Source organism: Micrasema longulum, unplaced genomic scaffold, assembly GCF_059751315.1.
Source record: "Micrasema longulum isolate JH-2025_06_02 unplaced genomic scaffold, ASM5975131v1 h1tg002874l, whole genome shotgun sequence".
NCBI lineage: Eukaryota > Metazoa > Arthropoda > Insecta > Trichoptera > Brachycentridae > Micrasema > Micrasema longulum.
In genome coordinates, this window is record NW_028279995.1 from 120,315 (window position 1) to 135,706 (window position 15,392).

A 15,392-nucleotide genomic window follows, 5' to 3' on the forward strand; every position below is an offset into this window, starting at 1 on the left:
TTTCACATCCACATAGAAATAGGTCAGAGATGGAGCATAGTATCATTAAACTCTCATAACTAAAAAATGAATATGAATAATATATTGCGGCAGAGTGGAAAAACTTTTGAGATGGGAATATATTGAAGTCTTCAGGTATTCATGGCTTTTGACCTGTTGTTGAATGGTTTAAGCGGCCACTTTATGCATGTGTAACATTCAGCATATGTTTTGTCATTATCGCTTAATGTTAAATCCCGAATCCGGCGTAGTTGGATCGTCTGTTAAATGGAGGTAAGGTGATCCAAGTGTGACTCGGAGTGTGTAGACGATGCGGTTCTTCTTGAAAAGTCTTTTGGTGATTTTCAAGAAATTGTTGAACTGCAGGAAAACTACTCGTCTGGGTCTTAATATTGATACCAAGAAAACTCCGAATATGCGCAACAAATCCTGTCCTGACCCTGTAGCTCAGTCAAAAATATTCTCACCATGGCTCTTTATCGTATTCGTGATTACAATGTTACATCCGTGAACACCTAATATTAAATGTCTAAATATTTACAATCTTGCTGCGCAATCACATATTTGAATTTCACCGGTGTAAATATGGAAAATATTCCAAAACTGCTTTTTTGTATTAGATACTCCTTACTATACCAAAAAGACTCCGATTATGCGCAACAAATCCTGTCCTGACCCTGTAGCTCGATCAAAAATAACTATCGACGGGATAACAATTTCTCACCATGGCTGTTTATCGTATTCGCGATCGCAATGTTACATCCATGAACACCTAATATTAAATGTCTAAATATTTACGTTTCGCGACGTATGATCCTGCTAACACCCATGTTTCTTTGATTCTTCCATCTGTTGATTTTACTGAATTAAAAAATTTCATGACATGAGCCAATCAATATGCCAACATCATCAGCGACTTCTCTGATTATAATTCGGCGATCGTTCATGACCATTTCATTAACTTTTTCCACGTTTTCATCGGTTGTTGATGTGCTGGGGCGTCCGGGCCGTCCGTCATCTTCAACGTCTTCACGGCCATCTTGGAAACGCTTGCACCACTCGTAAACTTTTGTTTTACTCGTAGCAGACTCACCCAGGCCTCTGTTAATATTTCACACACTCTGTTACACTTTATTGAATTTTTTACATAAAATTTGATACAAATTCTTTGATCCATTTTTTCAACAAACGAAAATCGCCGAGCTCATAAAAACACGTCTAACCTTAGCGGCTGCTACAAAGTAAACAATGAATACAGCTGAAAATTTTAGCATACTTCAGGGGCATGTATACCAACATAATAAAAATAACAATCGGACCCTCCAAACCCAAACCTCGTACCTAACAGTTCGCGACATAAAAAAACTGAAAAAACTTTTTTGATCAGTATTGCAACGGTATAAAAATTAATTATTCAATTAATTAATAATCTACGATGCTAATTCGTTTCTACTGCAGTAGGGCAAACAGATTTTCCTTCCAGGCCGGAAGTGCGGGAACTTCCGCGAATAGGTAAGACCGGAAAACAGGATCTGACGTAACCCTTCAGTGTAATTGGATGAGGTGTGCCAAACCCGGGAACTCCGCCGCAGAGGCAATGAACCAGTTTTGAACAACTGCGAATGCATCTCGCACAGTCGTTACCAACCCTTCCGATTTTTGGCGAAATCTACCGATCTACCGAATTTGGTCGAAATTATACAGATTTTTAAACGTTTTGTTTTTTTCTTTAGATTTTTTTTAACTATTCATTCGTCCCCGGATATGAAGAATCTCCTACGATGAGATGTATCCACAAATTTAAATTTGTCGAAACGGAAAACATTTTTGAGAAGGTGATATGGAAGACTAGGCATTTACAGGGTTTATGACCTGTTGTTGGCTGGTTTATGTTAAACTAATACACCCACGCACAGCCTATGCCCATGTAGGTTTTTTTTCATGTCATTTTGTTTTACTATTATTCACATGTAATGAAACCTATGTAATTATAAAAAGAAAAAAACAATAAATAAAAAAAAAACAAGAATGTGAAATTATTGTGTCAATGTTTTTGACAAATATTTAGTTGGTGATTTTGGTTTGACGTAAATTGTACCACAAGGAACATTTCCACCTATGACGATACGTGAAAATTCTCGCTCATAGGCCCGAGAAATCCTTCTGGTGTGAACGAAGAGCCACTACAACCGCTCCTAAATCATCGTCCATTCACAGAACTGTATTCTTTATCCGCCCATACGCGTAATTCAACTTACGTGAATGTTGAAGTACGTGTACTAAAAATATTTATATATTTTTTCCGCTTAAGATGGCAGTCGGCATGACATATCAACGCTCATATTAGCTTGACAGCTGGTTCGTTGGTTTTTAAACGATTTTCCCCCGCGTTCTTCTCCTGATGATATTGACGGCAAATTTTAAATATTTTTAATTAAAATAAAAATAAAATTATCGAAAATCGTTTTTTATCAGTTTACGACCTAGTATTTATTCAAATTAACGTTAAATAATTTCTAGAACACGAAGAAATATTATAATATTTTCTGTAGAACAAACGGGATACAAATGTTTATTGTATATCCACGGGAATCAATTCTGAAAGTTTAAAAAGGTTGGATTTACCGAATGTAGACTCCTCCATTCTTGTTATTGTTGGCAGGATTAAAGTTACTGCATTACTACAAAAAAGCAAAAATTGTGCACCCCAGTCAACGTGCTGAAAAAGTTAGTACAATTTTTTGTTAGTACAAGCTTAGCAATCCTATGCAGACACGAACAAACTGTTAGTAGCGAGTTAGTGACTAGACCAAGCTATACGTCAACAAACGGATGCGGATATTCCGAGTATTTGTTCTCGAACAAACTTCCCAGAGGAGAGAGAGGTGGGAGATGAGCTTGGTGGAATGTAGGACATTGAAATTAAGAAAAGAGGCGGAAGAAAGAAGAGAAGAGAGAAATAAGATAAGATAAGAAGGTAAAGGATATAAGAGGGGTAGATAGAAGATAGAGAGAAGCAAAATAAATTGTTTAGATTGAGGCAGGAAGAGAGAAACATATGGAGAGAAAGTAAGGAGGCACATGGAAGGAGAGAAAGAGGAGTAATGCATAATTTGGTCTGGAAAAAAGAGAAAAGAAAATTTTTAGTGATAAATGGGAAGATGGAAGATAAGACAGTGAAAATTTCGGGTTAAAAAAATAACAAGGGGAAAGGAGAAGATATAAGATGAGAATGAAATTAATGATACATGGGGATGGAAGGTAGAACATGAAAGATTCAAAATTTAAAATACCAACAGGGAGGGGAAATTGGAAAAAAACAGCAGGCGACGGAAAAATAATAAAACAAAAAAAAACATAAAAAGTCAAATAAAAAGAAGAAAGGCTAAGAGATGAAAGGCGGGACAGAGAGATTAAAACATATTTAGATAAGGAAAGAGATGGAAGAAGAAACGGGAGAGAAAAAAAGGAAAATAAAGGATTTAGATAATGTATAAATAGCGAGAATAAGAATAAGATAAATGAGAACATGAATATGTTAAAAGGTGATGAGAAATTAACAAAAACGTAGAGAAGACAAGTGTGAAAGAAATGGGGGAATGAAAGGTTCAGATTAAGGATATAGAAAAAATAAATTAAAAGGTTGGATAGAGGGGGTGATGAAAGCGTGAAAGATTGAAATTGTGGAAGAGAATCCAGAAAAAGTTAGAATGTGGGATTTAAGAATTAGATTAGGAATAAGAAAATGGAAAATGAAAGGTAGGAGAGGGAAAGGACGCAAAATGCCACTGCAAACAAAAATCTCATCCCATCGAACCTTCGGTCGCAGATACAGCGGCTGACTGTGAAGGGGCGGTAGTTCACCAGGCCATCGCGGTGGCGCAGGGCGGGCAAACCGCCCGCGCACAGATCGTGCGCGCGGCAACATACGTCGGGCGCGTGCAGCTCGCCCAACTCGCGCGGGGACTCTGCCAGCTGCCCTGCCCCGCACCACAGCGTGCCCGGCACGATCAGCAGGCCGCGCCGGCTCCTCCCAGTACTGGATAGAAGGTCTCAATCAATGATTTTAATCTCAATAGCCCGAATTTGCTCCGGCTCCCTGTGTGGTCAGCATCCACACCAGATGTCGGTTACGTGAACGTAATCAGATGCCAGTCCAAGGACAATAGAGTATAGCATTAAGGGGGTCCTAAGAGCCCAACATCCACCCGCGAAGTCCTGGAGAACACTGTAAGCTGCTCATTAAGAAAAGTAAACTATATAGTTCTTAACCCTTCCCTTACAGTGTCAAAGATATCCGCGGAGTCAATACACAAGCAAGAGAGATTTTAATTTGGACAGATGTAATATACATGGGCAATCGCTTCAATCTTTTATAGTTGAAGTCAAGAGCGATCATATTCTTAATCTAATTGCTAAAAAAATAAAATAACCATTGGCTGACGTTCGCAGCACTAACAAAGAGACTGCCCACGACAAATGTTCGAAAGCAATTGCGCACATATGGCGTACTGTGGCAGTGGCACTGGTTACTTTGCTACGGGACTGCGTAAAGCGTGATTTTGTCTCTGTCTCTCGCGAATATCTAAATCTGAATATAAAAGCATCGATAGTGAGACGTAAAGAGTGTTTGAGATAAATGTAAGTTCGATACTCTTATATACGACATCACTAGGAAGGTAGAGATAAAGAATACAAAATCTATACAGATCAGCGAGAAATAATATGCCTACGTATAAATTACTGAGCGACGAGGAAAAACTTGCAACGGTTTAGTTACATTAGGCCGTTGAACACTACAAAACGCTGGACAATGCTCCAGCACACAAGCGTAAGTGTCAATAGCAGCTATTCACGAAGCTGGGTTCGAATTGGTTGAAAATCAGTTAAATTTCCATGATCTATCCCACAGTGACTACCGGTTATTTCAAAAACTCAAGGAATATTTGCGTGAAGGACGACAATGAAGTCATGTGCTGTATAGACGGGTGGTTGGCAGGGGTCGGGGAAGCATTGCTGGAAGGATTGCATCCAGGTCCAGGGAGACTACGTCACAAAATAAGCAACAACAATTTCCTTTCATCTATTTTGGAGGTCAGAGGGAAACGTATCAATTAACCCTAGAAACGATAGTTTATTGACGCCTTTGCTGTAAATGTCCTGTGGTCTGGAGTCGGCAAATGCTATGAAGGCATTTTTCACGGAATTTTAGGAGTAACAGTTATCAAAATTAAAAAAAAATCATTTGTAGCAAGATACGGAGAGTATGGTGGATGACGGAGAATATCCACCTTCAGCTAATGCCGCTTAAAGACCGTTATAATTTGAATTTTTAAATTAATGGCTTTGTGCAGCACTTATGTTGCATCTATGAACGCTTTAGTCTACGAGAAATTTGGAATAACAGAGATCTTTTACTTTTTAACTAATGCAACCATCACGTCATTTCCCCGTAGGGGTAGATAGAGAGAATGGACCACTTCACACGTCAATCACATTCATACATGTCCTCGGTTGTCCGCTTTTAACACGACCAGGCTTAAGATTTTGGTTTATTTGATCATGACACGTCTTTCTTGGTCACCATCGTCCTGCGTTCCCATTCATTCTCTCCGTGTTTTGCTATTTATCGTCATCCATTCGTCCTACATGATCAAACCATTAGTGACCCTTTCTTAATCTTATCGATTATACCTATCTCAGATTTACACTCTCGCCTGCTTTCATCTTGCGTTACCCTGTCATACATTGATTTTTCACACGTTCATTTAAGAGACCGCGTTCGCTCTGCTTTTATCCTTTCTATGCCAGTTCCATGTTTTACTTCCATACATGGGTGCTGGATCTTAAACTCCGCTGTACACTGGCGTAGCCTGACGTAGACTGGCGTCTGGCTTCGATTGACATATAGAATGAACCGATGAATATTTCATGTATAGACTCTTTCTCAATCTTATTCATTCTACCTAACTCCGCTGTGATCGAACTTCAGCCGCGTTCACTCTCGTTTTATCCTTCCTCTGCCAGTTCCGCGTTTTACAACCAAATACAACTACAATGGGATTCTACGGGGAAACTTCCCTCATCATCACCAAAATACTTTCGAAACGACCCAAATTTTTACCGGACACGGAGCTATGAGAAGTTATCTATATAGGTTTAAATTAAGGAATGGTGACTATTGTCCATGCGATGATATTTCTTCACAGAGTATCGAACATCTGTTATTTCAGTGCCCATTTTTCAGTTTGCAACGCCATATTCTTGAAGCAGAATGCAGGAAAGATGGAATATCCTTAACAGATATTCACACTGTAGTTAAAAGTAGTTATCACGCGCTATTGTTCTTGAACTTTGCAACAATGGTGATTGGACTCATAAAGGTAATAAACCAAAATCAGTGATCGAACATCCCATTTCTAAGACAAACAAAAACGATTTCTTCCGAGTACCTTAGCCTTGTACATGACACGTAAGGCTACTAAATACAGGGGTCCAAATATGTATTAAAAAAATAATTTAAAAAAACTACAATGGGATTACAACTCCGTTATTTTCATCAACAATTACTGTGCTTGGTGCGCCGTTCATTTTGTTGCCCGCGTCAACATATTTTTTTAGTCTTCCAGTGTTTGAAATCAGGCTTTTCAGATACAAGACATTTGTTGTTCACATTTATTATGCACTCAGTTACTTCACTTCCACATTCAAATATTATAATTTTTGACTTGCTTTCGTTCATCGCCAATTCTGTCTCTTCTAAGTGCTTTCGACCGTGTAATTTAAGTAAATAAACAAAATGATATAAGCCCCAAAAGCTTTGTAGATGCCATTCGACTATATGCGACTTCCAAATTCCGTTCTCTAAAATTTTTCCAGCTCTGTTAAGTAAATAACTGATCTTCCGTTAATTACACCAAAAAAAGAGAGATTGTATACCTTCTCATCGCTTCAGGAATGCGATGTCCATCTTCCAAGTTGTCATCAGAAAAACCAAGTGACTTTTGGAGATTTTTATGAACCTGGTCACATTTTGCTTCCATTTTCCTCAAGTTTAACCACTCAGCCAGGTCTTCTGGTAGATCCGAATCATCTCCGACTATCAAGACTGTCACATTTCTGAATTCCGTGCTGACCGCGTCATTCTTTGCCAAGAAATTAATCTTTCCTTTACCCCTTTTGCGAAATCTGAATTTGGGATTTACTTCATCTTCGGCGTACACATTTCTTTCTGTTCGAATTTTGGCAAAAAGTGGCTTGAAATCGTCCGAATCATCACTGGAATAATTGTCTTCTAAAACGTCAAAATCATCGTCGGTAGAATCGAAATCATTCCAAGCGCCACTGTTGTATAAATCTGCGTAGTAATCAGCTTCCATTTTGTCATTGTGTCTATGGTTATTTCTGACGTTTGTCCTGCGTTCTTTTGTTTTTCGTCCAAGCTTCGTAAAATACTTATTCCTCTTTTGTTTTTTGTTGTCTTTTTGAATAGATTGGTTGTTTCTCTTCACAAAATAAGAGCTAATGTCTCTTTTGAAGTCTCGCAGAAATTTGCGTACCGTCGTAGCGTCTTGGATGTACTCGCAGTCCACCATTTCGCCAGCCATGTTGGATATTGTCTGGAGAAAATGGCGGCCATCTGTCAGCTGACGAAGGACCACCCCCAACCTATGAAAAAGAAAAATGGCGTTAGTGTTTAAGATAAATTAAACATTGTATGCAAATACAAAAAAATAAAATAATTTGGAACCCAAGCGCAGCATACAATCGTTTGTAAAACCTGAATAAAAAAAGATTATAAAAGGGGCTATGAAATTCATTGAAACCATTCCACGTCAATTTATATAGATCGTAGGTACGTATAATAGAATAGTAAAATTACTAATCAGTAAAAAAGCTCAGAACTTCTCGTTAGGAGACCTTTACAACTTTTGAACCTTTTGTTTTCGTAGTTTTATGACTTTTTAAAAATATTTTAAGATAGGTGTTACATTTATCATTTACCTTGCTCATAAAGTACAAGGTTTATATTTTTTAAAGTGGATTTTTTCTGGTTTGAAGAAGCTTCTATTTTCTTTTTCAGTGTAGGGATCAGGAAAGATATTCTATAGTAGGGTAATCAGGAACTTCTCATCATTTGCTTTTGTGAAGAGAAAACCACTTAATACTCTTCAGTAGAACCTGGCCTGCTGACCATCGACAGGCCTTGCGTTCTACAAGAAGAGTGTTTGGCATTTTGTGCCCTACGTTGGTTTATGTTGCCAATGTCCTGCACTAGCTTGACCATATAGATAGTTTTATATTACTATCCTCTGTCTTATTAGAGTTAAATCTCTAAGCAGTGAGGGGCCCGCGATAAAGGCAACTGAAAGTAAACCCAGGGCCGCGATTATAAAGGCTATCTTCATCGGGACATACTAAGACGGTATACTTAACTTTTGTACTATCTCTAATTACCTCGATATGTTTAACCGACTTGTCATCTCGACATCAAATGAATGAATGCCCCCGAAAATTTAGTCCTCGTTTCTTATTCATTAAAATTTTAAGCAGGCTTCCGAGATAAAAAGTGGCCACTGCAAAGCGATTTTAAACTCTAATAAATCACAATTCAAGCAAAAATTGCTCGATTTTTGTATGACTTTTGACAATTACCAAGACGGTATGCTTAACGGATTGTCTGTATTTATCTTCTGAGCGAAAACAAGGCCAGCTCCTTTAACGTCTCGATACTACACTCAGAAATATAGTAAAACAGATGGAAAAATGTAATACGAGTGGCAACATTTTTGACGCCTAGATACTTTTACATGTTAATAGGGCAGAATCTAGCCACATTATTTTTTGCATCTAGGCGTTCGTTTTCCAAACTGACAGTTATTTCGGAATTTAATTCGAATTAAAAATTTACTTATTTCTCTCTCATATTTTTAATAGGCTTTTAAAAAAAATGCCAACCTCAGAACGATTAAACACTTAAATAAATCGTTATTAAAGAAAAAATTGCTCAGCGAACAAATTTTTTGAAACTTTCAATGTGTATCGAGGGGTACTAGACCCGTCAGTACAAACCGATGTGCTTACATCAAAATTTGATGGTGTGGAGATCGGTGGTGTATCTTCGTAATCGGTAGGGGGAATTTTATCTTCAACTATGACGTCATACATATAGCTATGTCACTTCGGTGCGTAGATTTGTGTACCGTGACGTACGCTACCCCTTGTTACATATCGATGCACCTTCCCAAAACTGAAAGGTGAGGGGTCGTTAGTGTATCTTCGTAATCGCTCGGGAGAATTTATCTTCAGCTGAACCGTCATGGTGGAGGTATGACGTGCCTTGCTTCCCATCATAATCGCGGCCCCGGTCCAGTTATACATATTTTGTTTTGCATGTCTATGGGAGTGTTGCTAGAAGTTTCTTATTGTTCCCAAAAAATAAATAAACGGATGCAAATAACTGTTTGCCGTTAACTCTTACAAAATTTCTCCTACTTCGTTAAAATTCCTTTGACTGAGTCAGCAAAAAATATTAAACACCGCGGTTCAGAAACATATGAACGAAGAAAAAAATCAATTCATTAAACGTATTTAAATTTTGACCAACAATAAACAATCCGCCGTTTAACCGTGGGGTAGGCTACTGCCTACTGGCAGCGAGGATAGAACGCCACTTTATTAAAATACTTTACCAGTTGAGACATGTGTCTCAATGTGTCTCCTACTACCACAGTAAATAAACCAAATTACATTTTTCCAAACGATTATCTAATTAACATTATTTTGAGTTTGAACAAATTTTTGTAGATAAGGACTGGATTCAACTCCCTGGCGAGCTGCCTTTATTAACATATAACAACAGAGATGAAGAACATTTAAAAGAAGGTAATATAGAAGTCTAGGCATCTACAGGGCTTTATGACCTGTCAATGGCTGGTTTAAGTGGTCACTTTACACACTGTGTAACATTCACCATTCTGCCCATATTTGAACATCTACATTCCTTCAATTCTTTCATCTGTTGATGTTTGTGAAGTTAAAGAGCTGAAACCTTTATTTATTGAGATGAGATTCATCTAATTGAATTATTTCACCTACATACTAGGCAACGCCTGAAAATATTATTTTTTCAATTTCTATACTTCTTCATGGACCAGGTAATTTATCAACAATATTTTGAGTTTGTCCAAATTTTTTTAGACAAGGACTGGATTCAACTCTTTTACTTTACAAAAGTTAACAGATGGAATAGTTGGGGAAACGTGGATGTTTAAACATGGGCAGAATGGTGAATGTTACACAGTGTGTAAAGTGGCCACTTAAACCAGCCAATGACAGGTCATAAGCCCTGTAAATGCCTAGACTTCCATATTCCCTTCTCAAAAATGTTTTTTCTCTCTGTTTTTTCAGCCAGTCTGCAAGCATTTGGACATATTCAAACATTGTTGAATTGATTTAAATTATTTTCTCATCACCTACGACGGTATATTTTTGCGTAGCGTCACCTCTAATTACCCACAAATTTAAATTCTGTCCAATTTCTTGTAACATGTCTGTTTCAATATACGCCATAGTTTAAAAAATATTTAAAAATCATACGAATCCTTCACCCATTATCATTCTGAAGCACAAAACGTCATAATGGATTCTAAGAAATTAATAATTTTGCATTGCTCGCTAACTACTAACTCCTGTGAATCAAAACGAAGAACAATTTTGAGAAGAGAAAACGGAAGTCTAGGCATTTACAAGCCTTATGAACTGTCATAATGTGCTGGTTTTTAAAATCGACTAATGATTTTATTTATTTGACACTTTATATGCATACTAGCGGACCCGACAGACGTTGTCCTGCCCGAATGTTGGCTTGCCTGCTATTTTTTATTTTATTTATTTAAATCTTAAAGTAGGGCACACATATCATACATATTGTTATGTGTGTTCTAATAATAACATTGCAAATATATTCAATTTATAAATTGTTTATCACATATGTCTTGACCATTATTTTAAATTTTGATATGTTTTTTTCTTCATAAATATTTTTTTCCATTTCGTAATACTTTTTAATTGCTTTAAATAAAATGGAATTTTTTGACTTTGCCTTTTTCCTAAATGGAAGTCTAATTTTGTTCTTTTCTCTAGTATTGTGATCGTGTTCACGCTGGTTCCGATCAATTTTTTTCCAAAATTCTGTTTTTTTTATTAGAGTTTAAAATTTTATGAACAAATATCATTGTATTGTAAAATATTCTTTGTTTATATAAATATATATTAATAATTTCATTTCATTTACCATCGACTTTACCCTCGTATATCTGTTTTTTTCTTCAAAATGATTACCTTGGAAAATGAGTTTTCATTGATAGGTACTTGTTAATGATTGAATTCCAAAACTAAGAATTATTAATATTTAAATATTGAATTTAAGTAGGTACCTAGGTACTTGTTTATGGTTGCATGCCAAAACATAAAATTAATAATTTTCTTGCAAATGCCAAACTCAACTTTTCTCACTAACACGGGTGGACTTTATTCATGAATGCGATTTTCAAAAATGTATCGAATGTCTGTTAATATTATTTTTGTATTACCAAAAATCCTGTAAAAAGAAATAAATGGGAATAAATTATAAGGAATGCAAGGAAAGAATTTGATTGGGATCTATAAAAAGCGAATGTTGTTAGTAAACATTCAAAAACAATATTTTTTTTTTAAATGTAAATGCATTATCGTCAAATGCAACCCTGGTAGGTCGACGAGAAAAAGATTTATACTTCTAACCTTTTTTTTATAGATTCGATTTAAAAAAATTAATATCTACGAACACGCGCATCGCAAAGATCCACATTTCGCTGAAAACCGCACGGAAATCAGTTTAGCCGCTTAGGAGGATTTCAGTGACATCACACGCACAGAAAAATTATACATATAAAGATAGAATTTATATACAAATAAGGGCGGGCATATTGCCTTAAGGCAATTTCTTTCTACCTACCCGAACCGTTAGTTTGACAAAATTACAAGTATATTTAATAGAAAATAAAAAAAAACAAATAATTGTACAACGTTTTAAGTATGTCCAAATGTTTGCAGACGGGCTGGATTTCTCACTAAGGAGTTGATATTTAGATCTAAATTAGTTGCAACAGAGAAGGAAAATACTTTTGAGATGCGAATATGGAAGTCTAGGCATTTACAGGTCTTATGACCTCTTTTGGCTGATTGAGGAAATATAGATGTTTAAATATAGGCAGAATGGTGAATGTGAAAAAGTGGCCACTTAAACCAGCCAATGACAGGTCGTAATCCCTGTAAACGACTTTCATATTTCCTTCTCAAAAATATTTTCCCTCTTACCTGAAATCAATACCATTACTCAATGGGAAAAAGGAATAAAGAGGAAAGGAGGAGAGATTGAGGAAGAGAAAGGAGACATTACTTCAGACGTGATTTGATCAGAGATTTTATTTTTTTTTATTTTTTTTTATTTTATTTTATTTAGAAAACATACAGTCATACAAAATCAGTATTAAAAACAACAATTTTTTAACATAAAAAGACCAATTAAGTTTTCATAAATTAAAAAGATATAAACATTAAATGTGACAAAAAATAAAAAATAAATAAGAATTTTAAGTGAAAAAAAGATAATTGTTGACATTTGCATTTTCCATGGAGGTAATAAATTAAAATAAATAAAAATACCGAATGTACACTCCGAGCCATCCACGCACACACATGAACGCACATATAAAACATACACAAACATATACATTACATGCGGCACATATGCATAGCATAAACCACTCAAGATGTACATTTAGCAACTATCCTAAATAATCGACCCCATGAAGAAATTTTCTGTACACTGATACTGTAGTAATCTCTGGTGGTAGATAGGAGATGATTCCGCAGTGGAGCCGCATGGACACTATATGAGTAAGAGAAGAAAGAGGAATTGTGGATGGGTACTAAGAGAGTGCCTTGAGAATTAGAACGAAGAGGTTAACCATGAACTGGTGATCCATGAAGGAAATACGAGAATACGTTTGTATAAAGATAAGTCAGACAGCGTTTTCTTTTAATGCTAGCACGCGCAATTTTTGTCGGCTATTTATTGTCAGCATTTTTTATTTCAACTCGAGACACGTGTAAAAGAATATTTGAACACTTACATGTTAATTTTATTGCTAGGCAAAATTTATACATAATCTTTTTTTTTTTAGTTTCAGTGTTGCCAAAAGGCGTTTATTTTATGATTTAAAATACATATAACAATTTGTTACCCGCTAAGTCTAAAGACTTTTCGGTGGGACACATTTTTTTTTTTAATTCAGGTTTATTTTACATTATTTTATTATCATATTATACAAATTTATTTATCAACATTAGCTATAAAGTATTTAGAATATATTTCTTTAGTTTTTTTTTCATTTTAAGATCTTTCATGTTAATGATGGTTTGTGGGAGATCATTGAACAACCTTGGAATAACGCAATTTAATGTTCGTACTCCGAAGTAATTTGTAATTCGGGAAGCGACCAAAACCCTTAATTTTTAATATAATTTTGTGAGTGTGGGAAACACTTTTTTTATATTCCGGATCAACAAAGCGATCTACAATCAATTTGTAGTCGCAAAGTTGTTTTACTGGCAGGACATTACAGAACTTAAAATATACACCTTCGCCCATATGTTTCGCCTCGCGGATTATGCTATCTGGTACAATCCCCTTTAACAATTTCACCTGAATATTATTTTTTTTTAAATTCAATTCGTTTATTTAAATATAACATGTACATTACAAACATGTATTCACTACGTTCATTTTATAAAAAATAAAAAAAATATGAAAGAGACTCATGTCAAAGTAGTAGGAGAATCCTGCTCCGGAAAACCCCTTCGGATACTTGGAACAGATCAACATCCAGAGCGATGTTGTTCAGCATAGCGGTAGCTCTTCCAACGGCAGGGTGCTCCTGGTTATCGGAATATAAAACAATCTATGCTGACGCTGTCTTAGGTAATTTTCGGGAACATGCAAACCTATGCTCATCATAATCTCAGAATTATCGATCATACCGCGCAACAACCGATAAAAATGTGTAGTCAAATACACATTCCTTCTAGTCTCTAAACTGTTGTAGCCGAGCATACCCCGGAGAAACTCGGTCGGGTAGAGCCGAGAATAATACCCGCACTCTCTTATGTAAAGATATCTCCTTTTGGATGTTCTCAGTCATAAGAGAGTACTTCAGATCATGTGGCCCCCAAATCAACGAGCCACTCTCGAGTCTACTTCGCACCAAGGAGTTGTAAAGAGTTCTCAGTACGCGGGTATTTTCAAAAAACCCTGGCAGTACGCAGAACAAATCCTAACATATAAATTTAAATCTTTTTAATTATCTTAGATCATATTTTTATTTCCTTCTTTTACACATTCGTTCCTAGGAGGAGCATCTGGACATTACCAAACACCTCAAGGGCCGCGATTATAAAGGCTATCTGTATCGGTACATACCGAGACGGTATGCTTAACTTCTGTACTCTATCTATCTACCTCGGTATGTTCTACCAACTTGTCATCTCGACGTCATATGATCGAATCCAACCACGAATGACCCCGAAAATTTAGTCCGCGTTCCTTACTTAAATTTAAAATAGTTCTCATTTATATTTTATATAGGCTTTTGTGATAAAAAGTGGCCACTTTAAAGCGATTATAAACTCCAATTTATCCCAATTCAAGCAAAAAATGCTCGAATATATATGACTTTTATATGACTTTGACAATTAACAAGACGGTATGCTAAATTTTTCTCTGTATTTATCTACCGAGCGATTATAAAGCCGGCAAACATAGGCAAAATGGTGAATGTTACACAGTGTGTAAAGTGGCCACTTACCAGCCAATGACGTAAATGCCTAGACCTCCATATTCCCTTCTCTAAAAAATTATCTATCTCAGTTGTAATTTGTTAATTGAATAGTTTACTTGAAATCTCTTATTGTAAATTCAGACTCGGGCAAAGACACTTTTTTTCATAGCTCCAAAACTGCTTAATTCATTTCATGAGAACAATATGATATAGATTAATTATTTTAATTTGTTTCGATTTAATATTTTGTTGAATAATGTTGGATAAAAAGAGCAGTTTTCAATAGCCGTTTTCAATCAATAGCATATACTTTTCTCATTTTTATTGAAAAAAAAAATGTGTTCTAATATTAGCACTTACTTTTTCTTTTTTTATATCTATCGTAATCTTCAAGAAGCCTTTATTGGAATTAAAAATAAAATGTATACTCACACACAAGCCATGCCTTGTGGTATTTTTTTGTGTTTAGTAGTATCTTTTGTATTTGTAACATATGTATATCTTTTGTAA

At 35.9% G+C, this 15,392-nt stretch overlaps 1 protein-coding gene across 3 annotated transcripts in view; it reads right to left on the reverse strand.

Moving 5' to 3' along the window:
- The window catches only part of LOC148271440 (uncharacterized), a 104,353-nt gene that overhangs the window by 32,085 nt on the left and 56,876 nt on the right, over positions 1-15,392 (reverse strand). For 2 of the 3 annotated variants that reach the window (XM_088241391.1, XM_088241392.1), the window contains exons 3-4: positions 6,940-7,668; positions 3,818-4,039 (exon numbers count right to left, since the gene is read on the reverse strand). In XM_088241391.1, coding sequence (XP_088097517.1) covers positions 3,818-4,039; positions 6,940-7,668 — 951 coding nt within the window. The remainder of the gene's footprint in view (positions 1-3,817; positions 4,040-6,939; positions 7,669-15,392) is intronic. The other variant, XM_088241389.1, reaches the window with a different exon arrangement.